This window comes from Myotis yumanensis, unplaced genomic scaffold, assembly GCF_028538775.1.
Source record: "Myotis yumanensis isolate MYYU_CA2020_CCGP unplaced genomic scaffold, mMyoYum1.0.hap1 SCAF_1, whole genome shotgun sequence".
Lineage (NCBI taxonomy): Eukaryota > Metazoa > Chordata > Mammalia > Chiroptera > Vespertilionidae > Myotis > Myotis yumanensis.
In genome coordinates this window covers 30,382,587-30,407,660 of record NW_027223752.1, presented here as the reverse complement: position 1 = coordinate 30,407,660, position 25,074 = coordinate 30,382,587, and the positions used below count along the sequence as shown (strand labels likewise).

Genomic DNA, 25,074 nt, shown 5'->3' with positions numbered 1-25,074 from the left:
ATTGGACCCCTCATGGCAAATAAGGTCATGAAGCCCTAGTTGGTTGTTTAGTGGTTGATTAGGCCTGTGGAGTGAAGGGTCTGGGGTTCTATCTGGTCAAGGTAATGTACCTCAGTTGCAGGCTCCATCTCCAGCCCTGGTAAGGGCGTGTGCAGGAGGCAACCAATCGATGTGTCTCTCTCACATCAATGTTACTCTCTCTCTGTCTCTCCTCCTCCCTTCCACTCTCTAAGGGCAACAGAAACTCATTCATTGTTAATAGGAACTCAAAATGGTATAACCACTTTGGAAGACAGTTTGGCATACTCTCGCCATATAATCCAGCAATTGCATTTCTTTGTATTGACCCAAAGGAGTTGAAAATTCATGACCACACAAAGACCTGCACACAGAGGTTTATAGCAGCTTTATTCATAATTGCCAAAACTTGGAAGCAACCAAGATAGCTTTTAATAGATAAATGAATAAACAAATGGAGGTACATCCATAAATGAAATATTATCTACACTAATAAAAGAGAAACATGGTAATTAGCGTACGACTGCTACCCTTCCCATTGGCTAATCAGCATATCTTTATCAAATTAACTGTCAGCCAAGATGGCGGCCGGCAGCCATGCACTAAAGCGAACAGGGAGGCTTGCTTGCTCCAGTGATGGCGAACTCCAACGTTCCCCGCCTGAGTTGCCGGCCTCTCAACTGCAACTCTAAGCAACTATGTTGCAAATATAGAAGCTAAACAAAACCCCAGAAACCGGCTTTCAGTCAGCTGGGCTTCAGCCAGCCTGACCACAACATTGTATCAATGTTTTCAGCAGCGAGGCCTCAGAGCTAAAGCTGGCCCAGAATAGAAAAAAAAAAAGAAAACAAGGAGCAGTTGGGAGCTTCAGTCACCCGCCAACCTGAAAACGGCCTTCAGCCCCTCACCCAGACTGGCCAGGCACCCCAGTGGGGACCCCCACCCTGATCCAGGACACCCTTCAGGGCAAACCAGCCAGCCCCCACCCGTGCACCAGGCCTCTATTCTATATAGTAAAAGGGTAATATGCCTCCCGGCACTGGGATCAGCGGAGCTGCGAGGCTCCCGGCACTGGGATCAGCCTGACAGGGGGCAGCGCCCAAACCCCCTGATCGCCCTGCGGCTCTGTGTGTGACAGGGGGCGGGGCCACAACCTCCCTATCTGCCCTGCTCTGTTCCTGACAGGGGAAGGCGCCCTAACCCCCTGATCAGCCCTGCTCTGTGCCTGATAGGGGGGAGCTCCCCAACCCCCTGATTGGCCTGCGGCTCTGTGTGTGACAGGGTGCGGCGCCCCTACCCCCTGATCTGCCCTGCTCTGTGTGTGACAGGGGGAAGCTCTTCAACCCCCTGATTGGCCCTGCTATGTGAGTGACAGGGGGCAGTGCCCCAACCCCCTGATCAGCCCTGCTCTGTGCATGACAGGGTACGGAGCCCCAACCCCCCTGATGGGCCCTGCTCTGTGCGTGACAGGGGGCAGCACCCCAACCCCCTGATTGGCCCTGCTCTGTACATGACAGGGGGTGGCGCTGCAACCTCCCCATCGACCCTGCCTTGAGTGTGACAGGGGCCGGTGCCTCAACCCCCCAATCGGCCCTACCCTGAGCGTGACTGAGGGTGGCATTGCAACCTCCCGATCCGCCCTGCTCTGTGCATGACGGGGCAGCGCCCCAACTCCCCAATCGGCCCTGCTCTGAGCCTGACCAGGGGCTGCACCTAGGGATTGGGCCTGCCCTCTACCACCCAGGAGCAGGCCTAAGCCAGCAGGTCGTTATCTCCTGAGGGGTCCCAGACTTCGAGAGGGTACAGGCCGGGCTGGGGCACCCCCTTCCCTCCCCCGAGTGCACAAAATTTTGTGCACCGGGCCTCTAGTCCTATACAATAAAAGGCCAGCGACCTTAACGGCATAACGTCTACAATGACCGATCAACCAGTCGCTATGAGGTGTATTAACCTGGCCTCATCCCATGGGTTGCACGCCAGTCAGCTATTTTTAAAATATATATATTTTTTATTTCAGAGAGTCAGCGAGAGGGAGAAAACAGAAATATCAATGATGAGAATCATTGATCAGCTGCCTCCTCCACGCCCCCTATGGGGGATTGAGCCCGCAAACTGGGGCATGGGCCCTTAACCAGAATCAAAGCCGGGGCCTTTCAGTCCTCAGGCTGATGCTCTATTCCAGTGATGGCGAACCTATGACACGCGTGTCAGAGGTGACACGCTAACTCATTTTTTTGGTTGATTTTTCTTTGTTAAATGGCATTTAAATATATAAAATGAGTATCAAAAATATAAATCTTTGTTTTACTATGGTTGCAAATATCAAAAAATTTCTATATGTGACACGGCACCAGAGTTAAGTTAGGGTTTTTCAAAATGCTGACATGCCAAGCTCAAAAGGTTCGCCATCACTGCTATTCACAGAGCCAAACCAGCTTGGGCCAACCTGAAACACTTTAAACAACAGGTGTTTAAAATGTATTGCAGGGAGCAGCCGGGAAGAAGTCAATGGGGGGGAAAAGGAGACATATGTAATACTTTCAACAATAAAGAATTTAAATTTAAAAAAATATGCTGCAGCAATTACTGAAGGAGGTGGACTGGGGAAAGCTCTCGAAACTCTGAGACTGGGGACCTCATCTGATATCTTTTTGTTCAGTTTATAAAATTTATTGAGCCTCCATTTGCTGGGCATCTTCCATGCGCTCCATCTACCGTTCTCCACCCTGCTTTATACCCACGTAGGCTGAGCTGTATGGTTAGGTTCAGCCAAAGAGAGCAAGTGGCTATTTTGAAAACTCACAAGATACCCAAGGGCAAGAGGACAATGTGGTCAGTTTTCATTCTCACCACTCCTGCCACCTCACCATAGGTGCCTGCCTCTCTCTGAAGGCTACACCCATGCCAGGCAGCCCTCTCCCCTTGAGCCTTCAGACCCAAGGCTCTGCGCCAAACCATTTTTTAACCTTGCCCATTTCTTTGCAAATAGTCCCGTTCTGAAACGCTCCTCAAATTACCCCGTTTGAAAGTGCCACTTTTTTTTCCTGCCAGTAGTCTGATACAACTCAACACTGACACTGCGTGTGACCAGAGCTGTGATCGTCACCCAAAAAAACTTTTACAGATAAGGAAACTGGAGTCACGGGCTTAATTACGTAGCTAGATGAGAATCACCACACTATTAAAAGGAGCAGGGCCAGCCTGGAACCCAGGGAGGTCTTACCCCATAAACAGCTACCTGCTCTGGAAGCCGCTTTAGGGACCCTTCGCGCAGGGGAAAAGGCTTGGTAAAGGACTGAGGGATCAGGGAGGGATTAGGCCTATGCTTCTCCTCTGATCCCCTTAATTACTAGTTACACAGATTTTAGACTGTGCCGGAGGTTGACGTCCCTAACCGCACCCCGCCCCTTGTTCAAAGGTCAACTGTGCACATCAGAGAAGCTTTTTTAGAAGTCCAGACTCCTGGAATGTTCCATATCTTTCCCAATCCTTTAACTCTCAGCGGTCTTTGTACCTCTGTTTCAACACTCACCACATTGGATTGCAGGGTTAGCAATTAACTCTCAGCAGAGACTTTATCCTGTTCAGGCACTCGAGAATGTGCACCCATTCTACAAGACTTCACACAGCGGCTTAGAAGGTGTCAACAAGCCAGCCAGCCCGGTGGCACGTAGTGAGCGCAAGGGGTCCAATAGCGGCTGATCCCCAGGGAGGTGAAGGGACGCCAGGCCCCGCCCTCGACTCCACCGAGCCAGGCCGCCCCTGCTTCTCCGAGACCGAGATGGCCGCAACCGTGACGCTGGAGCCCGCGGGCCGTAGCTGCTGGGACGAGCCGGTGAGCATCGTGGTGCGCGGCCTGGCCCCCGAGCAGCGAGTCACGCTGCGCGTGTCCCTGCGCGACGAGAAGGGCGAGCTCTTCCGGGCCCACGCGCGCTACCGCGCCGACGCCGGCGGCGAGCTGGACCTGGCGCGCGCGCCCGCGCTGGGCGGCAGCTTCGCGGGGCTGGAGCCCATGGGGCTCTTCTGGGCCATGGAAGCGGAGAAACCTTGGGGTCGACTGGTGAAGCGGGACGTGAACCAACCTTTCGCCGTGGAGCTGGAGGTGCTCGACGGCCACGAGCCCGAGGGCGGGCGCCTCCTGGGCCGGACGGTGCACCAGCGCGATTTCATTGCCCCCGGGGTGCGGAGGGAGCCGGTGCGCGCGGGCCGGGTGCGCGCCACGCTCTTCCTGCCGCCAGGTGAGCGACCAGCTCCCGTGGCTATTCTGGGCCATTCTGGAGAGTTGGGTGGAGTGCGAGACCCTACTGACCTCTTGCCTGGCCTGGGAACCACTGACCAAAATTGGTCCCCACGCTCCCGAGTCTGTTGTGGATTCTGGGTGGAAGTTTTTCTTCAAGTGTAATGGCACTTCCTGAGGCCCTGGCGCTCAGGCATGTCCCCAGGTGAAGAAGGACCAGCTAACTGTATGTATATTAATATAATATATTTAAGTTAAATTAAAAAGGATCCTTCTTCCACCAACCCCCACACCCTCAACTTTCCATGTTTCAAAAACTTCTCTTTCCTGATTGCCAAAATCTGAAACCCAAGAATGTCTTTTGAGAGTCTAAAGCTCCTTTTGTTTTGTGGTACCCTCTAGGTGCAGGGCCCTTTCCTGGGATCATTGATCTGTTTGGAAGTGGTGGTGGCCTTTGTGAATACAGGGCCAGCCTCCTGGCTGGACATGGTTTTGCTGTGCTTGCTCTGGCTTACTTCAGATTTGAAGATCTCCCAGAAAGTCTGAATGTTGTGCACTTGGAGTACTTTGAAGAAGCTGTGGACTTCATGCTGCAGCATCCAAAGGTGGGTTCTGGTGCTCCTGGGAATGCAGGGGAGAAGCAGAACGGACACAGGGCTGGATCCAAAAGGCCCACCAGGACACTTGGTGGCTGGAAGTATGGCATGAGACACAAAGGCTCCTTCAGGAGTTTTATTAAAAGGATTATTATTTCCATTTCTACCCATCTCTCTCTAATTCCTTAAGAGTTGACTGTTTAGTTTCCTTTAATTCTTTTTTAAAAAAATCCTCTCCCAAGGATATGTTTATTGATTTTAGAGAGAGGAAGAGAGAGAGAAACATTAATGTGAGAGAGAAACATCCATCAGTTGCCTCCTGTACACGCACAGACCAGGGATCGAACCTGCAACCTGGGTATGTGCCCTGACCAATAATGGAACCTGCAACCTTTTGGTGTATGAGACAATGCTCCAGTCAACTGATCCCCCGCCCCCCGACAGGGCGTTCCCTTTAATTCTTGACCATAATTCAAAGAACTGGACTAAAAAGTGACTAACCTTGAGTTCTGGTTTTATATCTACTACCAATGAGCCTTATGATCCTGAATAAGGCAGTTGCCCTCTCGGATTCAGTTTTTCTCGTGTATAAGATTAATGTAAATGTGTAGAAGAAAAAGTTTGACTAGAAAGAGAGACATCTTTGAGACAATTGGTGATATTTGAATGAGGACTGTATTTGATGATATTAAGGAATCATTATTCATTTTGTTAAGTGTGATAATGGTATTAGGGTTTTGCAGAGAAAGTTCTTATCTGATAGTGGAAAAAAATGAATTAAAATATTTTGGTAGTGATAATAAATGGAATAGATACTCTTTGCTACTATCTGAACTTAGAGACCCATACATTTTTTAAAATATATTTTATTGATATTTTTTATAGAGAGGAAGGGAGAAGGAGAGGGATAGAGAGCTAGAAACATCAATGAGAGAGAAACATTGATTCAGCTGCTTCCTGCACACCCCCTACTGGGAATGTGCCCACAACCAAGGTACATGCCCTTGACCGGAATCGAACCTGGGACCCTTCAGTCCGCAAGCCGATGCTCTAACCACTGAACCAAACCAGTCAGGGCGAGACCCACACATTTTAATGTTAAGGAATAAGATATTCTACAAGGTCTGTAGGATGATTTAACTCTGCTAAAATTCATGGACTGGTCTTTTAGCAGAGCTGCTAAAACCTAGATGATCTTGAACTGTGATGATTGGTTTATTTAGGGGACATAAGGCCTCAGAAAAAAAGAAGAGAACAGTATATACTATTAGTTCTGCCCTCAAACCTAGGCAAAAGAGGCTTCTTCCTTGGACCATTTGTTTTAGATGACCACACTCTGGCCTTTCTTTGGTGCATCTCTGCGCACAGGGTAAGGAGTCCAAGGGACCAAGGGAATGTGTTCACCAGGAACCTATGTGGCCCCTCGCTCACTATGCCCTTGGGATCTTGAACCCCAGAATTCTCTGCCGAACTGCACTGTTTCTGCTTTCAGGCCCAATGCCTCTCCTTGGGGTCTTTTTTTTTTTTTTTTTTTTTAAAGGAGAGGGAGAGAGATAGAAACATCAATGATGAGAGAGAACCATTGAATGGCTGCCTCCTGCTCGCCTAGCCACACACTGGGGATGGAGCCCGCAACCAGGGCATGTACCCTGACTGGGAATCAAACAGTGACCTCCTGGTTCATAGGTCAGTGCTCAACCACTGAACCACACCAGCCAGGCTTTAAATTTTTTTTATTTTATTAATCCTCAGCCGAGGATAATTTTTCATTGATTTTTAGAGAGAGTGGAAGGGAGGGGGAGAGACAGAGAGAGAGAGAAACATTGATGTGAAAGAGACACATCGATTGGTTGCCTCCTGTAAGCCCCCCAACCAGCGCCAGAGATTGAGCTTGCAATCAAGGTATGTGCCCTTGACTAAAATAGAACCTGTGACCCTTCAGTCTGCAGGCTGACGCTCTATCCACTGAGCCAAACCGGCCAGGGCTCAGGGTCTTTCGATATTAATACACCAAGGCTTTAAACATATTGGTTGGGTTGTTCACATATGTGTGAAAGGCCCCTCAAGTTGCATGATGGAGCTAGGAGTGGAAAAGAAGAGCGGTGGGCCAGGGACCAGGGATTGGGGTCAGGTCTGGCTCTCCCCTATGTCATGTTCCAGTATAAAACTCCAATGAGTTCCAAGATTTTAAATTTGAACCTTGTAAATTGTTATGGAGGCATATTATCAAGGTAGGAGAAAAGAATATATTTTATTTAATCGTTTGTTCATTTGATATTTAACTTTTAAATATTTAGGTATAGGGTGAATGGCTCTCTGTGTGTATTCTTAACCCAGAACCCATAAATATTAGTGGAAGGCCTGTGTACTAGGAAATCAATTCATTTGCTTATTAGAAGACACTTTTGAACCTTGTAGATTGTTGCATAAAGAAGGAAAGCAAGTGACATTTGAGAAAACTGCCTAGAGAATATAGAATCACTGTTTATGTCCTCTACTTATGAATTCTAAGCTTATTCTCTCTCTCTCCTCATCAGGTGAAAGGCCCTAGTGTTGGGCTCCTTGGATTCTCCAAAGGAGGTGACTTGTGTCTCTCAATGGCCTCTTTCTTGAAAGGCATCACAGCCACTGTGGTTATCAATTCCTGTGTGGCCAACACAATAGCTCCTCTGCATTACAAGGATATGATTATTCCTGATCTCGGCAGTGACCTAGGGAAATATACAACCACCGAGTCAGGCCTGTTCAATTTTATGAATATTTGGAATAATCCACTGGAAAAACCTTACCACCAAAGTCTTATTCCATTGGAAAAGGCCCAGGGACCCTTCCTGTTTATTGTTGGCATGGATGATTATAGCTGGAAGAGTGAATTCTATGCTTATATGGCCTCTGAACGGTTACAAGCCCATGGGAAAGACAGACCCCAGATACTCTACTACCCAGGAACTGGTCACTGTATCGACCCACCTTATTTTCCTCCTAGTAGAGCCTCTGTGCATGCAGTATTGGGCCTACCAATATACTATGGAGGTGAGCTAAAGGCTCATTCAGGGGCACAGGTAGATGCCTGGCAGCAAATTCAAACTTTCTTCCATAAACATCTCAATGGTGAGACATCTGTCAACAGCAAACTGTAACTTTACAATCATAGATGAGATACTATTAATAAAAATCCTATCCATGCAGCATGTATTGGGTTTTCCAGAGCACCTAGGAATCTTTTTGTAACAAAGCAACCATCTTGGCTTCCTTGTCAGGTCCTACTGGATTCTCAACCTTTGCAACCCTATTTTCTTCACTGCTGGGTCTGCCCCTTCCTCCCCTGAACTTTATCCAATGTATAGGCTTAACCCTGATCTTATTTGTAAGAACAATCTTAACCTTAAGCAGGAGAAACATAAGAAGTGCTTGCCCAACTTTCAATTGCTGGCCTAGAGTTAGCCTTGTGTTCTTGTTCTGTGGACTGAGATTCCGTATTGCTAAGAGTCCCATATACACCTTGGGCCCTAACTGACCTTATCTGAGCTTTGGGAACCTGCCCACTCAAGTTCCTTAAGGGATGGACTCTGCTTAACTCTTGCCAGTACACATTCCTGAACGTGTGCTTAAGACTTGTTTTTGAATTCCCATTGGGACATCGATACAGTAGTACCCCCTTATCTGCAGTTTCAGTTTCCTGTGATCAACAGTGGTCAGAAAATATTAAATGAAAAATCCTAGAAACGAACAACTCATATGTTTAAATTGCGTGCTATTCTGAGTACCTCACTTCATCTCATCTCACAGGCATTGTGATCACACATCTTCACAAGAAGGGCGAGCTCCGTACAAGAAGGTATTCTGAGAGAGAGAGCAGCACGTTCACATAACTTTTGTTATAGTATATTGTTATAATTGTTCTATTTCATGAGTTATTATTAATCTCTGCCTAATTGATAAATTTTGTTATAGGTATGTGTGTGTGTGTGTGTGTGTGTATGAAAAAACAGTACTGAATATATAGGGTTTGGTACTATCCATGGTTTCAGGTATCCACTGGGGGGTCTTGAAATGTATCCCCATGGACAAAAGGGGACTACTGTACTAAGCTTTGTTTTTTTAAAAAAAATGTATCTTTATTGTTGAAAGCCTTACTGATGCCCCTCTTTCTCCCCCATTGACCCTCCCTCCCCTGCTCCTGCCCCCTCCCCAGGTCTTTACCAAACTATTGTCTGTGTCCATGGATTATGCATATATGCAAAGTGTTCCCCCCACCCCATATTTCCATACATAGTTATCACAGTATTATTGACTATATTCCCTATGCTGTACTTTACATCCCCTTGACTGTTTTGTAACTACCAATTTGTACATCTTAATCCCTTCACCTCTGAGCTTTGCTTTTATTTTATGAATGAGGCCCTAGATCTCAATTTCTTCTTACTGATAAAGTATACTTCGCACATTTTGAATTACCTTCCAGCCTGAGGAGATATGCTCAAATAGTGCAGAACTGCGTGATGAGGACTTCTAGAAAGTTAAGGGTATGTTAGGGTCACATAATTGAGTCTCCATAAACCAAATTGGAGAGTTTAGATTTAAAATGATAAGAAATAAGGAACCATTTGTAAACATTGATTTTTTAAAAAAATTTATTGTTGAAAGTTATACAGATGTACCCTTTTTTCCCCCATTGACCCTTTCTAGGCCATCCCCTCCCCCACCCCAGGCCTTCACCACACTATTGTCTGTGTACATATTGGTTTTTTAAATGGCTGTCAGCAATTTTACTTTGAAGCTTAGTGGCTCAAAGCAGTTGAAGCCTAAAAGAAATTTAATTGGAGACACTTTTAAAAAAGAAAACGACAACAAAAAACAACACACCCAAATCAAAAAATATAACCAAATTCAGCCCTTTGTTCTGTTTTCCTTTGTGCTCCCAATACTTTTGAATGTACTTCATCAGAGTGAGAAAGGCCAATGGGCCATTTTGGAAGCAAATGGATGTTTTTGTCAACCACCGATCATTTAAAAATATTTATATAAACTTGTTACATACTTCAGCAAGTTGAAAATCACAAGCTATTATGTACATTCATTTTACATTGTTTTTAAATATATATATATTTGTATTGATTTCAGAGAGGAAGGGAAAAGGAGAGAAAGATAGAAACATCAATGATAAGAGAATTATTATTATTATTATTATTTTAATATATTTTATTGATTTTTTACAGAGAGGAAGGGAGAGGGATAGAGAGCTAGAAACATCGACGAGAGAGAAACATCGATCAGCTGCCTCCTGCACATCTCCCACCGGGGATGTGCCCACAACCCAGGCACATGCCCTTGACCGGAATCGAACCTGGGACCTTTCAGTCTGCAGGCCGACGCTCTATCCACTGAGCCAAACCGGTTTCGGCGATAAGAGAATTATTGATTGGCTGCCTCCTGCACGCCTCCCTACTGGGGATCAAACCCGAAACCTGGGCATGTGCCCTGACCCAGATCGAATTGGAATTGAACCGTTACCTCCAGGTTACCAGTGAGCAAGGCCAGTAGGCCCAGTTTAAGTGGTTTTGAACACTGGAAAGATAAAACCTTGTGAAAGGCATTTCATTTTTTCAGATGACACATGCAGAGATGCACAAAATCCAAAATTCATGGGCACTATAATGATGGTTTTGTGGTGCAGAAGTAAAAATGTCTTGAGCTATTTTTCTAAAACTAGGGGATCAGCCACATATGTATGTATTCTCCAAAGATGGAGAGCCTTAAACAGGGTTGTTGCATGAGGCAAGAGAGGCCATTTGCATGGAAAAGCCAATGGAAATTGGGTGGGACAGGGTCTCAGGGAATCATCAGGATGGGGCTATCAGGGTAAGCCAAGTTGTTAGAGTCTCAGATATGGCTTGCCTGCCGGCTCTGTGGGGAGGGCTCAGCAAAGAACAATGGCCTCAGCCAGCACGTCTGTCTGGGAGAAAGCTGCCCTTCAGCCTTTGCCTTGAAGCCAGACAATTCCGTTCTTCCCAGGATGTCCCTGGCTCTTTTGAGCTGCTGCCCCAGCATTGGACCTCAGAGGGAGAGAGTCCAAGTAAGTCCATGGGCCAGCCCTTTAAGAGGAACTCCTGGACCCAGCCTGAGTGGCTCAGTGGTTGAGTGTCAGACCTATGAACCAAGAGGTCATGGTTCAATTCCTAATTCCCCATCAGGGCACATGCCCTAGTTGTAGGCTGGGTCCCCAGTGAGGGGGGCGTGCAGGAGAAAGCCAATCAATAATTCTCATCATTAATGCTTCTATCTCTCTCTCTCTCTCTGAAATTGTTGTAATGTACCCCACGAATCACACAAGGACACCTCAAGAAGTTGAATTAAAGAGTCACATTTATTGCAAATTCGGGACTATGAGGGGGCATTTCACTCTCCCAGATCTCATAGTGATAAGATGGCAGAAACACCAGATTTATATAGGCAAAAATCACAAAGGTATTGATTACATCCCAGGGTTTGGAATGAGGAACCTGATTTGCAAAAAAGCAGTTTACAGAAGCAAAGCAGCATGTTATCTAAATTACAGTTTTTGTGTCTCCGGAACACTGAGTCAACAGGGACATGTTAACTGGAGCCCTCTGACCTTGGGATAATTGTGCTGTCCTTCCCAGGTAAAGGAAAATGTGCTTTCTAAGATCAGTGTGACCATGGCCAATGGAATATTCACAGTACAATCAATAGGGTATTCAATCAAATGGGATGATTTATATAATTCAGAAAATCAAAATAACTTTTCTATTGTTAAACAAAGCAAATAAGTACAGAAGCCAAACAGCAGGGTTAAAGTTAAACTATAGTTTCTACCTGAGATGATTGCTACCATATTTCAAAATCAGTAAAAATATATTCATTCTAAAAAAGAAGAAGAATGCCTGGAACTCCAGAGCCCTCTGTCCTAGCCACAATCCCCACTGGTTTTTACAGTCAGAAGTTCTGGGGACTTGTCTTCCCAGCTCTGGAAGACTTTGCTGGGGATTCTGATGTAGGGCTGGGATCCCTTGGTCCTTAGGGGGCATCCTGATAGCCAAGATATCTCTGCTGATTTTTATTTTATTATTATTATTTTTAGGCCTCATCTGAGGATATTTTTTTTCCATTGAGAGTGGAAAGGAGCTTGGGAGGGGAGAGAAAGGAGAGAGAGAAACTTCGATGTGAGAGAGGCACATTGATTGGTTGCCTACCACACGCACCTGGATCTGGGCCAGAGATCAAACCTGCAACCCAGGTATGTGCCCTTGACCAGGAATCAAACCCACGACTCTTCAGTGCGAGGGCCGACGCTCTAAACACTGAGCAATGCGAGCCAATGCTTATTTTTAAAAATATATTTTTATTGATTTCAGAGAGAGGAAGGGAGAGGGATGGAGAGAAACACCAGTCAGCTGCCTCTTGCATGCCCCCCAGTGGGGATGGAGCCCGCGACCCCAGCATGTACCCTGGCTGGGAATCGAGCTGGCAAGCCCTTGGTCCAAAGGTCCATGCTCAACCTTTGAGCCCAGCACACGTTGCCTCCTTTAGGTTTAGGGAACAGTGTCACCTGGTGGCCAGTGAGGGATCGGAGAGAAGGTAACTGGCGGCATTTCTGTCACTCTGGTTTGGTGGAGGAGTAGGTTCGAAATGAACTTGTGCCTCTTTCAGGCGGTCTACCATAGACTTTCCCAAAGCACCACGGCCCCAGGGCCTGCAGAGGTCGCCCCTTTCTGCAGTCCTTGGCTGAGGGCGCCCCAGGGACCAGCCCACGTCCTCTTGACCGCCCCGCCCACTTTGGCCCCGCCCCGTCGGTCTTCTGGCCCCGCCCCTTCCTGCCCCCGCCCCGCCCCCTCGGGCCATAGCCTGCCCAGCTGGGCTGCGTCCCCGAGCCCGGACCCTCCCTCTGGCAGGTACCAGTCCCCTCTCTGGCCCGGGTCAAACCCGCGAAGACCCTGGCGCCATGTGGCGGGCGGCTGGGGCCGCGCTCCGAACCCCTGGGGCGCCCCGCCAGCTCCGGAGGGGCCTGCCCACACCGTCCCGTTCCTCGCAAAAGGCCGCGACCCTGGTCGTCACGCCCAAGGCTGGTCTGGCCGACGAGCTCCTGGACATCAAAGCGGAAGGCTTGCGCCCCGGGGAGCGGGTGACGCTGAGGGCCTCGGCCGCCAGCCACCGAGGCCGCCTCTTCCGCTCGCTGGCCCACTTCGAGGCCGACGCCCGCGGGGGGCTGGACCTGGCCAGGGATCCGGCTCTGGGCGGCGACTTCGAGGGCGTGGAGCCCATGGGGCTCCTGTGGAGCCTCACGCCGGCGGGCTCCGGGGGCCCCTGCCTCGGCCGGATGCCCAGGGGCGTGTTGAAAAACCCGCTCAAAGTGGAGGTGACTGTCCACCGCGCGCCGCAGCAGCCGGAGGGGCCGCTGGGCCCGGCGCTGGCCTCGGCCCGGGTGCAGCGCTGGTTCTCCAGCCCCGAGCTGTCCCGCGTTCGGCTGCAGACGGGCCGCGTGCGGGGCAGCTTCCTGCTGCCCCCAGGTGCGTGAGCACGCCTTTCCCCACGAGGGCCTTGCAGGGGCTTTAGGGCATGCACTTACCAAGGCTGACTGCTTTGCTAGCTGATTTGTCCTCTGAAAACAAAGCGAGCGTCATCATTTCTTTGTGTCGATAATCTTTTCTCTAATTGGTGGCTGGGATTTCAATGTGAATTTATCTGCCCACCCTCCGAATTCCTAGTGCTGCAGACACTATTCCTTGGGAGCATATACCTTCTGATTTTGCTGTGTTAAGCGTGATGGCTGTATAGTTTCTAGCATTAAATGCTGGTTTGCCTATCTCTAGTAGGCAGAGCTTTGTGTTCATTTAACTTTCGCCATTATCATATCTTGGAAAAAATGACGAGAATAGTGATACATATCTGTCTTTCATTGGTGTCTTGCTCAAGCTCCAAAGTGACTGAAATTCATATATATATATATATAATATGTATATATAATATGTATATATAATATGACATGTATAATATATAATATATGTACATATAATATGACATATATAATATATATATTTTTATTGATTTTAGAGAAGAAGGGAGAGGGAGAGAGAAATGGAACATCAATGATGAGAAGAATCTTGGATCGGCTGCCTCCTGCACGCCTCCTACTGGGGATGGAGCCCTCAACCTGGGCATGTGCCCTGACATGGAATCGAACCTTGACCACCTGGTTCATAGGTGGACATTCAGACACTGAGCCACACAGGCCAGATTGAAGTCCTATTATATCGTTCACTCTTTTATACTGGCTTCATGGTAGGGTAAAGATGACTTTTCTTTTTAAATTTATTTATTTGAGAGGGAGAAAGGGAGAGAGAAAGAAGAGAGAGAAACATCTATTTGTTGTTCCACTTAATTTATGCATTCATTGGTTGATTCTAATATATGCCCTGACTGGGGATCCAACCTGAAACCTTGGCCTGTTGGGAGGATAATCTATCCAACTGAGCTACCCAGCCAGGGCCAAAGATAACATTTTTTGTTGTTATCTGACATTCTCTAATGCCTTGGAGACCTTCACCATAATGAGAAAACTGTTTCATTGCTCATTTCATACATCAAAGAACAACTTTATATTATACATGAGGAAACTGAGGCCTAAAGTATTTTAACCAAATCACACAGCTAGGTGATGGTAAAATCAGGGTGCAGTAAAACTCTTTGAGCTCCAAACTATGACCTTCTCCATAAATACAGGCTAAGTGAAACAATGAGTGAAATATTAAGGTTTTTAATTTTTTTTTTAACTCAGTTTAGCATAACCCCTACTCTCACCCTCAGGATTCTTAGGGACAACTAAGAATCTTTTTTTAAAATACATTTTTATTGATTTCAGAGAGGAAGGGAGAGAGGGAGAGAGAGATAGAAACATCAAGGATGAGAGAGAATCATTGATTAGCTGCCTCCTGCACATCCCTCACTGGGGATCAAGCCCGCAACCTGGGCAGGTGCCATGACGGAATTGAACCTTGACCTCCTGGTTCATAGGTCCATGCTCAACCACTGAGCCATGCCTGCCAGGCCTAAGAACATGTGTGTGTGGCGGGGAGGGGGGGGGGGCGGGGGGGGGGACAGCTTTTAAAAAATAGCCAATAAAGCCCTAGCTGGTTTGCCTCAGTGGATAGAGCATTGGCCTCCAGACTGAAGGGTCCCGGGTTCAATTCCAGTCAAAGGTACATACCTGGGTTGCAGGCTCCTGGCCCTGGTTGGGGGCATGCAGGAGCCAACCAATCAATGTGTGTCCCTCTCACATCGGTGTTTCTCCATTTTCCTCTTCCTTCCACTCTCTCTAAAAATCAATGGAGCCCTAGCTGGTTTGTCTCAGTGGATAGAGCGTCAGCCTGTGGACCACTGGGTCCCGGGTTCAATTCTGGCCTAAGGGCACATGCTCAGGTTGCAGGCTCCGTCCCCAGTGGGGGTGGGGGGGTGCAGGAGGCAGCTGATCAGTGATTCTCTCTCATCATGGATGTTTCTATCTCTTTCTCTCCCTTCCTCTCTGAAATCAATAAAGAAATATATTTTAAAAATCAATAGAAAAATATCTGCCGAAACCGGTTTGGCTCAGTGGATAGAGCGTCGGCCTGCAGACTCAAGGGTCCCAGGTTCGATTCCGGTCAGGGGCATGTGCCTTGGTTGCGGGCACATCCCCAGTAGGAGATGTGCAGGAGGCAGCTGATCGATGTTTCTCTCTCATCGATGTTTCTAACTCTCTATCCCTCTCCCTTCCTCTCTATGAAAAATCAATAAAATATATTTTTAAAAAAATAGAAAAATATCCTGGGGTGAGGATTATAAAAAAATAAAAAAATAATAAAATAGCCAATAATATCCTAGCAAATTTACATATCAGGGATTAAATTACTGAGTTGAAACAAAATAATTAAGTTCTTTGTGTTTTGTTTTTGCTTTTTAAAAACTTTTTTATTTTTAACTTCTATTTTTTTAATGTGGTAAATCAGATTAATATTTTGAAGCCTGTGGTTGCAAACTCTATTACCAGACTGATTTGAGGGTCAGTATGTTACATCTTCTTCATGGTTTGCTTTAGGCTTCTGAAATTAATCTTGAGTTCAGAAATGATTAAAGTTTATCTAATTTTAAAAAGAACAGATCAAGATATACTGAGATATCTGAATGTTAAGAAAACCACCTTATAGCCGAAACCGGTTTGGCTCAGTGGATAGAGCGTCGGCCTGCAGACTGAAGGGTCCCGGGTTTGATTCCGGTCAAGGGCATGTACCTGGGTTGCGGGCACATCCCCGGTGGGGGATGTGCAGGAGGCAGCTGATCGATGTCTCTCTCATCGATGTTTCTAACTCTCTATCTCTCTCCCTTCCTCTCTGTAAAAAATCAATAAAATATATATATAAAAAAAAAAAGAAAAGCACCTTATAAAAATCACTGCCTTAATATCCACACCCTAGCTTTCACTTTTATAGACCTAATTCAGTGGTTCTCAACCTTCCTAATGCAGCGACCCTTTAATACAGTTCCTCATGTTGTGATGACCCCCAATTTCATTGTTATACAAATTGTACATAATTAAAGCATAGTGATTAATCACAAAAACAATATGTAATTATATATGTGTTTTCCGATTGTCTTAGGCGACCCCTGTGAAAGGGTCATTCGACCCCCAAAGGGGTTGCGACCCACAGGTTGAGAACCGCTGACCTAATTCATTTCTAGATTTGAAAACTTAGAACTGGCCTCTGGTCCTGGGACTTCAGATCTCTTAATTTTGTTTCTATCTTTAAGTTCTTGCCTTTTATTTTTGTAGATTTGCCTGGCACTTTTAATTGGAAAAACACAAAAACATATTTCTGAAAAACACTAAGAGGCAATTGGTTGAGAAATTCTTCTCTTGGAATGGTGAATAATAGCACAATCTCCATTAGGAATGTTGAAACAGATAACAGATCAACATAAGGAGGATATTAGTTTGACATTTTACTATATATATTGTTCACTTTATATTACACCTTCATTAAACCTTTAAAATAGTTTAAACCTTGTTAAATTATGGATTTGTTGACTCTGTATCTTAAGTTCACTGAAAAGTCAAACGGCCCTTTAAAATGCATATCTTTTTAAAAATGAGGTATTATACTTTCATGACTCAAAGACTGCAGAACTGTTTGCTTAGATTTATTGGTACTTACACTTGAAACCAAAACACTTCTATATCTTTGGTGCTAATTTTTGTATTTTTTCAATTTCCCAATAATTTTCTCGTGGGGGAAAATATAAAAGCATTTTACACTTACAGCTTCAAAATAGCCCAAAGAGAGTTTGTTTCACCCACAGAGCCCTGGCCGGCGTGGCTCAGTTGGTTGACAGTCATCCCATGCCCTGAGAGGTCGCTGGTTCTCTGGTTAAATTCCGTCAGGGCACATGCTTGGGTTTCCAGCTCGATCCCCAGTAGGGGGTGTGCAGGAGACAGCCAATTGATGTTGATTGATGTTTCTCTCTCATCCATGTTTCTATCTCTCCCTCTCCCTTCCTCTCTCTAAAGTCAACAAAAATATTAAAAAAAACAACAACCATACAACCCGCAACAATAATCCTATTTCAACCAAAACATGTTTTCTTTCAAAGCAAATAGGCAGATGTTTTTTAAAAAAGATAAATGATACAATTAGAATTTGGCTTAGAAAATGTTAGCTGGGTATCACAGTTTATTAAATATTCTGTCACTTAGCTCTAACCGGTTTGGCGCAGTGGATAGAGCGTCGGCATGCGGACTGAAGGGGCCCAGGTTCGATTCTGGTCCAGGGCATGTACCTGGGTTGCGGGCACATCCCCAGTAGAGAGTGCAGGAGGCAGCTGATCGATGTTTCTCTCTCATCGATGTTTCTAACTCTCTATCCCTCTCCATTTCTCTCTGTAAAAAAAAGTCAATAAAATATATTTTAAAAAAATAAAAATAAATAAATATTCTGTCACTTAATTCAAGATTAATCCTGTTTCCTGGTTTATAGGAGATGGTCCTTTTCCTGGTTTGATTGATATGTTCGGAGACGGAGGATTAAATGAATCTCGAGCGAGTCTCCTGGCTTGTCGAGGTTTTGCTGCTCTGGCTTTGCCATTTTTTGGCTATGAAGATCTACCTCCAATTATGAAGGACTTAAATTTAGATTACTTTGAAGAGGCAGCTAAATTTGTGCAAAGTCATCCAAAGGTGAGTGGGATGCCAGAGAGAAATGTATTTAAAATAAAGTCATTAGCGTTAGGAGAGAGTGAATATAGAAAGTGGTACTAGTGGGTTAGAAGATATCTGTAACAAATACCAATCATGCTTTCTTTTTCTCTCTCCTTCTTTGTCTTTTTCTTGAATCTTCAGGTCAAAGGTCCTAACATTGGAGTGATTGGTTCTGGGAAAGGGGCAGAGTTGGCCCTTTCCATGGCTAGCTTTCTCCCAAATATAGCTGCAGTTGTGAGCATCAATGGCTGCATCTCTAACACAGCTACTTCCCTTACATGTGGTGGACTGATCCTGCCGGGACTGCCTTTTAACCTGGACAAAATCTCTGCTACCAATTCAAGGGCGTATGATATTAAAGAAGCGCTGGAGGACCCCTTGGATCCAGCCTATCGGGAAAGCCGTATCCCCCTTGAAAAAGCCAGTGCCCATTTCCTTTTTATCGTTGGAGAGGATGACAGGCATTGGAAGAGCTCTGTGTATGCTGACATAGCTGTGCATCACCTCACAGAGCATGGGAAGACAAATTTCACTCTTTTAAGCTACCCTAATGCTGGCCACAGAATAGATCCCCCTTACAGCCCCTTTTTCTCTGCAGCCCTGGACCCGGTATTAGGGGTTCCTGTTTTAGGAGGTGGGCAGCTCAAAGCTCATGCTGTTGCTCAGATTGAGTCTTGGAAGAAGATCTTGGAGTTTTTGCACTTGCATCTGGGGTAAAGTCTTGCAAACTAGACAGTTAAATTTAGAATATGCTCAGAACAAATTAGGGGACAGATTGGATATTTTGACAAATGATGACTGAGATCTGGACTTCTCATGGCCTCGGCAAGCTTTTAAAAGAAGTAAAAACACTCACTTCAAGTTCATCAGAGCCTGTAGCTTCGGTACTACCCATGTTTCTCCATGTTTGTTTGAGCTTGAACTCAAGGTAATTGCTAAAAACCGGTTTTTAATCTGCCATTTACCCATCCTTCCAAGGATTAAAAAAAAAAAAAAAGGTATAATTAATTTGCTATATCTGTCCCATAGGTTTCACAACTGTTTTGAACAAGATAAATATAGGTCCCTGGTTTTACAATAGGGAACAATTGGCCTATGATAACTTGCTCATAACAGTCAGAGGCTGAAATGAATTCTAACAAGATAACTTGGAGGCTAATTGGTGGTAGACTGAACTCATAGAATCCTCTGTTGTTAATCAGATTTTGATATTTTTCTAGTTGCCACCCATTCTAGGATCTTTAAGAAAAGTTAGAAATCCCAAGATACTGCTTTAAAAATGGCATTCAGTTACTAAGACATACTTAGATTCTCTACAGTGTGTTTATCTCTGTATTTGTACTTTTTAAAAATATATATATTTTATTGATTTTTTACAGAGAGGAAGGGAGAGAGATAGAGAGTTAGAAACATCGATCAGCTGCCTCCTGCACATCTCCCACTGGGGATGTGCCCACAACCCAGGTACATGCGCTTGACCGGAATCGAACCTGTGACCTTTCGGTCCGCAGGCCAACGCTCCATCCACTGAGCCAAACTAGTTTCGGCTGTATTTGTACTTTTAAAAAAACCTTTTCTTCACACTAGGTTTCTTTTGTTCTTTTTTTGGTTGTTTGTTTGTTTTTCAATCCTCACCCGAGGATATTTTTCCATTGATTTTTAGGGAGAGTGGAAGAGAGAGGGAAAGACAGAGAGAAACATTGATGTGAGAGAAATACATCGATTGGTTGCCTCCTGCAGGAGCCCTGATCAGGGCCCGGGCCAGGGAGGAGCCTACAACCCAGGTAAGTGTCCTTGACCAGAATCGAACCCGGGACCCTTTCGTCTGCAGGCTGATGCTCTATCCACTGAGCAAAACAGGCTAGGGCCACACTAGGTTTCAAAAATATATTTAAAACTAGGTAGATTACAGGTTCTAGTCCCATGTAGCAATGTAATTATTTCAGGGGAAGACAGAACTCATCACCTACCTTTCACCACCTTCACCAAAAATTAATTACAATTTGCTAGGTGAGCCTTAACTTATTTTAATAATCTTAGCTGAATTTCTGAAAATTTATTCTAAACTTTAATATGTGTAGAGCCCAGCCGGCGTGATTCAGTGGTTGAACGTCAATCTATGAACCAGGAGGTTATAGTTCGATTCCCGGTCAGGACACATGCCCAGGTTTCAGGCTCGATCCCCAGTAGGGGGCATGAAGGATGAGGTCGATCAATTATTCTTTCTCATCATTGATGTTTCTCTCTCTCTCTCCCTTCCTCTCTCAGAAATCCATAAAAATATGTTTTTTATGGATTTCAGAGAGAGAAAGGGAGAGAGAGAGAGAAACATCATCGATGAGAGAGAATCATGGATCTGCTTGCCTCCTCCATATCCCCTAGTGGGGATCGAGCCTGCGACCCAGGCATGTGCCCTTGACCAGAATTGAAACTGGGACCCTTCAGTCCACAGGCTGATGCTCTATCCACTCAGCCAAACCGGCCAGGGCTGTATATATATTTTTAAAAGATAAAATGTGTGTAGAATTAGCAAATATTAAAAGTTCTGGCCCTCATCTTAATTTTTTCATATACTTGAGGGGGAAAATGAAGGTATTAATTACTAGACTTTGCTTTTGGGTGATCAGTGGAGCTTGTGGTCAAAACTATATTTTGGGTTCTTCTTGGCAGAAAATGAAGTATTGTCACCCTAATTTGTAGTATTAATAGTTCACCCAAAATTAGCATTATTTTTATTGTTTCAAATTATTAACATACCCACACATCCTCCTGAATTTTGGGTTATTCATATAAGATTTTTTAGAGGATTATTTTATTTTTTAAAATATATGTTTATTGATTTCAGAGAGGAAGGAAGAGGGAGAGAGAGATAGTATCATCAATGATGAGAGGAACTCATTGATGGGCTGCCTCCTGCACACCCCCTACTGGGGATCGAGCCCACAACCCAGGCATGTGCCCTTGACAGGAATCAAACCCGGGACCCTTCAGTCTGCAGGCTGATGCTCTAGCCCAGCCGTGGGCAAACTATGGCCCGCGGGCCGGATCCGGCCCGTTTGAAATGAATAAAACTAAAAAAAAAAAAATGACCGTACCCTTTTATGTAATGATGTTTACTTTGAATTTATATTAGTTCACACAAACACTCCATCCATGCTTTTGTTCCGGCCCTCCGGTCCAGTTTAAGAACCCATTGTGGCCTTCGAGTCAAAAAGTTTGCCCACCCCTGCTCTAGCCACTGAGCCAAACCAGCTAGGGCAAAAGAGGACTATTTTAAAACAGACCAATAACAGTGAGAGGAGGAACTGGCTTTTCAGCAAATAACTAATGAGAATCATAATCTGTGAAATTGACTATTGAAATTTGATACAATACTCATTCTAATTTGAATTTATACATCTCTTGACTTAATAACCTAAGAATTATTCACTCTATTAGGTGATAAAGTGTTTTTTAAAAAATTTTAGCTATTTTGCTAAATTTCTAATCATTTAATTGTGACAATTTTTCTCTTTTATTGGATTCACATTCTTGTTTAAAAATTAAAGGCTTCTTAACATAATTGGTTTTCTATCATTTCAAACTATGTATTTTATCTATACTTTTCACAAGGTCTGCTAGATTTTTTAAAATTTGGGGACACTGTTTTATAATAATTTTATTATTATTAAATTATTATAAAATTTCTTATTATTCTTATTATTAAATTTATTCTTATTATTCTTATTAAATTTCCCTCAACTTTCTGTTATCCAGGCCTGCAACAAGTGTTATGCCCAGATTTCAAGATTCCCAAGAAGCCACCAGGGAGCCATCCAATCCGATGCAAAAGCAAAGAGTCTTTTATTTTAAGCCCGGGCTTAGCTCCTCTACCTTCCTTACTGACGCAGCAGCAGGTGGCAAAGAGAGAGCAGTCTGCTCGAACCAGGGGTTTCATAGAGGGTTGGAGTAGGGGCGGGAGAGGGGGCTGTGCCCCCCACCGATTGGCCAGGTGCGAGCTGGTGACCCATTACACAGGATGTGGTCATAGCGATGGCGTGCACTTCCCTTGATTACCATTGGTTAGTCCAGAGAAATGGTGGGTGTGGCTAGCAGAGGCTCCTTCCAAGGGGGAAGGAGCCTTCGCTGAGCACATGGTTCCATACAAAATGGAGGTCCCTTAATGGATGGGAAGCCAGCCACTCGGCTCCCATGCAAGGCCTGCCGCCGTGGGCGTCACCGGGAGGCGGGCCGCCCACCACCCCACCTGGCCCTTGGGTCGCCCGCTGCTCGGCCCGAAAGTGACTCGGAGGCCGAGGAGGGCGGCCCGGGTCCTTCTGGGCGTCCGCGGGCCTGCGCCTATCTGGTCAGGCGCTGCCTCGGCCATGGCTGCACGTCATCCTCCCTGCCGGATGCCTGCGGGGCCACGTGCCCCGCCGGCCCTTTCAACAAGAGCAAGTGGACCCAAGCCATATTCTCTGGTGAACAGCTTTTGGAATCCATTTCGTCATTTTGCAGGGTTTAAAAGAACAGAGGAAGGATCCAAGTTATATAATTCTTTTTCCTTTTCCTGTGTGAATATTTGTGTGTGTGTGTGTGTGTGTGGTGTGTGTGTGAATATTTTTAACCTTTGAGGATGTGAAACTCAAAATGCACTTGATGGGAAATGTACCAAGATATTGTGAATTAATTTGCAGAGACAAGAAAATTTCTGTTTATATAGTGGGAAATAGTTTATATACAGCACATAAAAGATATTCATGACATGTAGAAATAATGTTCTCAGCAATCATGAAGATTGGGGTAATCTGTAGTTTTGAGTAAAAGAAATACTCTGCTGGGTTATGAGCTATGTTTAAGGATTAGATTCCATTACAACCACATCAACAAAAACAGGTTTTTGCAGGAGAATAATAATTCTAGTTTGGAGAGTGTAGACAGGTTTGAAGATCTGGAAAAAAAAAAGTCACAGAGGTAGGAAAAGTGAGCCAGCTGTGTGTGGGCTTAGGAAAGATGTTACAGAGGCAAAAGAAGGGCCCTTGGAGCTTGGCAAAGAGGAAGTTAAAGGTAACACACCTGGGGCGAAGAAGAGGAGGAGGGGAGAGCATGTATCTGGACGTCTCTGGGGAGGATCCCAATAAAATAGTCCTCAGCTTTCCAGGTGTGTCCTTTCAGGGTTGTGGTTTCTGCCGATTGGTCGGTACCAGGGCAGGGGTCATAGTCAATGAACTGGTCCAGACGTCAGCCATGGCATCGCTTGTCTGGTTTTGCTGCTTTTCTGGGCCTGGAGCTGAAACACAAGTGAGGCATAGATGTTATCGCTAGATGTTACCTTCATGCTGGAGCCCTTCAGGGAGTCAAATGGGGCCACTCTTCCAATCCTTGTTCCTCCTCCCAGGGAGTCTACGGCATAACTAGTGACATGCCAGGGGAGGAAAGGTCAGGGGAGGGTCCGAATCGAATCGCATGACCTGCGATATGGAAAGGTCAGGGGGTCTAAACTGAAAGAAACGTTACCCCCGGGGGCAAGGTCCTTGTTTTACCAGTTTTGCCTGTTGCTAGGTACCCGGGGCTTTCCACACTGGTGACCTTCTGTACCTGGCCCGTCGTCCCTGCTCTGCTCATGTCTAACTGTCTACACACAAGAACAAAGTTGGATATGTCATAAATATACATTTTTATTTTCTCCAGTAAAATTTTTACTTTTTCCTAGTTTTATAAATGTGATTGTTACATCTTTGAAAATGAAATTTATTTCTTATTCTAAAATTTAAAACATCCACATTATAGAGCAATTAAAAAATAGACAAGCAAAGTGAGCAAATACAAATTTTGTTTGACAACTTGCATTTTAAATTAACACATCATGACTATGCATGCCAATAGATGCATTTCAGCAACATTTTTAATGGAAGTATTATGTCATTGTTTGGATATTCAACAATACCAATTTTGTTGACATTTGAGTTGTTTTCTTTTTACTATTAAAACTTTGAACATATATCTGTGTGTGCTTGGATGATTATTTCTTCAGGATGAAGTTCTAGAAGTGGAACTGCTGAGTCACAAAGGTGCAAAGTTTTAAAAGATTTTATCAATGTAAGAAACGTCTCAATTTGTAAGTGTTATGCCCAGATTTCAAGATTCCCAAGAAACCACATCAGGGAGCCATCCAATCCGATGCAAAAGCATAAGAATCTGTATTTCAAGCTAGCTTGAACTCTCCATCCACCAGACTCACCGACACATCGGCTAGCCAAGTGGCCAAGAGAACCAACCCCGCCCAGAGACCGGTTATATAGCGGGGGGGGGGGTCGGAGTAAGGGCAGGAGAAAGGACTGTGCTCTGCCGATTGGCCAGGCGCAAGCCGGGTCCTGTTACACAGGATGTGGTCATATCTATGGCGCGCACTTCCCTTGATTGTCATTGGTTAGTTTAAAATCCCGGGCGTGGCCAGCAGAGGCCTGGGCTTCCGGGAAGAAGGCCGCTAGTGGCCCCAACATGGAGGATACAGGCAAGATGGAGGGCATAGCCCTTGCCCTTTCAGTAAGAGTGTTTTGAGTTTATTTGAGCCAAACTGATGACAATTGCAGGAAAGCAAAATCTCAATGGAAATGGCAGTTTTACCACTTATCTGATATATTAAAATCAAAGGGCAATACCTAAAGGGGTTACATGAAAAACATTGGTGATAGATTAGGGAGGCGGAGAGGGCAAAGCAGAGAAGTCTCTGAGATTGGATAAAAAGTAAAACAGACACATACTTCTTTTGCATTTGTGGGTATAGCATAGTTAACAGTCAACAATTAACATGATAATAACAGTGGGGGTGTGTGTGGTTTGTTCTGGTGTAGTGGTTGTGCCTTGAGCAGTGGGGGATTGAGGGGAGGAAATTACCCTGTCATTCCAAAGGTATGTTATCCTAGAGCAGTGGTTCTCAACCTTCCTAATGCAGTTCCTCATATTGTGGTGACCCCCAACCATAAAATTATTTTCGT

At 45.2% G+C, this 25,074-nt stretch overlaps 3 protein-coding genes across 8 annotated transcripts in view; 2 read left to right on the top strand and 1 right to left on the bottom strand.

The window, feature by feature from the left end:
* The window catches only part of HEATR4 (HEAT repeat containing 4), an 84,174-nt gene extending 80,255 nt beyond the window's left edge, over positions 1–3,919 (bottom strand). For 3 of the 4 annotated variants that reach the window (XM_070416984.1, XM_070417004.1, XM_070417010.1), the window contains exon 1: positions 3,551–3,919. The gene's annotated coding sequence lies outside the window, so the exon portion shown is untranslated. The remainder of the gene's footprint in view (positions 1–3,550) is intronic. The other variant, XM_070416941.1, reaches the window with a different exon arrangement.
* On the top strand, positions 3,473–8,585 carry LOC139011531 (acyl-coenzyme A thioesterase 6-like). 2 transcript variants are annotated; one of them, XM_070417035.1, is made up of 3 exons: positions 3,473–4,256; positions 4,658–4,860; positions 7,389–8,585. In XM_070417035.1, the coding sequence occupies exons 1-3, from the start codon at positions 3,800–3,802 to the stop codon at positions 7,989–7,991; spliced, it is 1,263 nt and encodes a 420-aa protein (XP_070273136.1). In that variant the 5' UTR covers positions 3,473–3,799; the 3' UTR covers positions 7,992–8,585. The 2 variants fall into 2 exon arrangements, with proteins under 2 accessions (XP_070273136.1, XP_070273139.1); XM_070417038.1 differs by lacking the exon at positions 3,473–4,256 and adding an exon at positions 4,351–4,481.
* Positions 8,586–12,720: 4,135 nt separating this feature from the next.
* LOC139002249 (acyl-coenzyme A thioesterase 1-like) lies at positions 12,721–24,052 on the top strand. Of its 2 annotated transcripts, XR_011470132.1 has the most exons (4): positions 12,721–13,379; positions 17,877–18,076; positions 18,239–19,025; positions 21,854–24,052. XR_011470132.1 is itself a non-coding variant. In XM_070403627.1 (3 exons), exons 1-3 carry the CDS (start codon positions 12,815–12,817, stop codon positions 18,812–18,814), a joined length of 1,341 nt encoding a protein of 446 aa, XP_070259728.1. In that variant the 5' UTR covers positions 12,721–12,814; the 3' UTR covers positions 18,815–19,037. The 2 variants fall into 2 exon arrangements, 1 of the variants encoding a protein (XP_070259728.1); XM_070403627.1 differs by lacking the exon at positions 21,854–24,052 and having other exon boundaries at positions 18,239–19,037.
* The last annotated feature ends 1,022 nt before the right edge of the window (positions 24,053–25,074 follow it).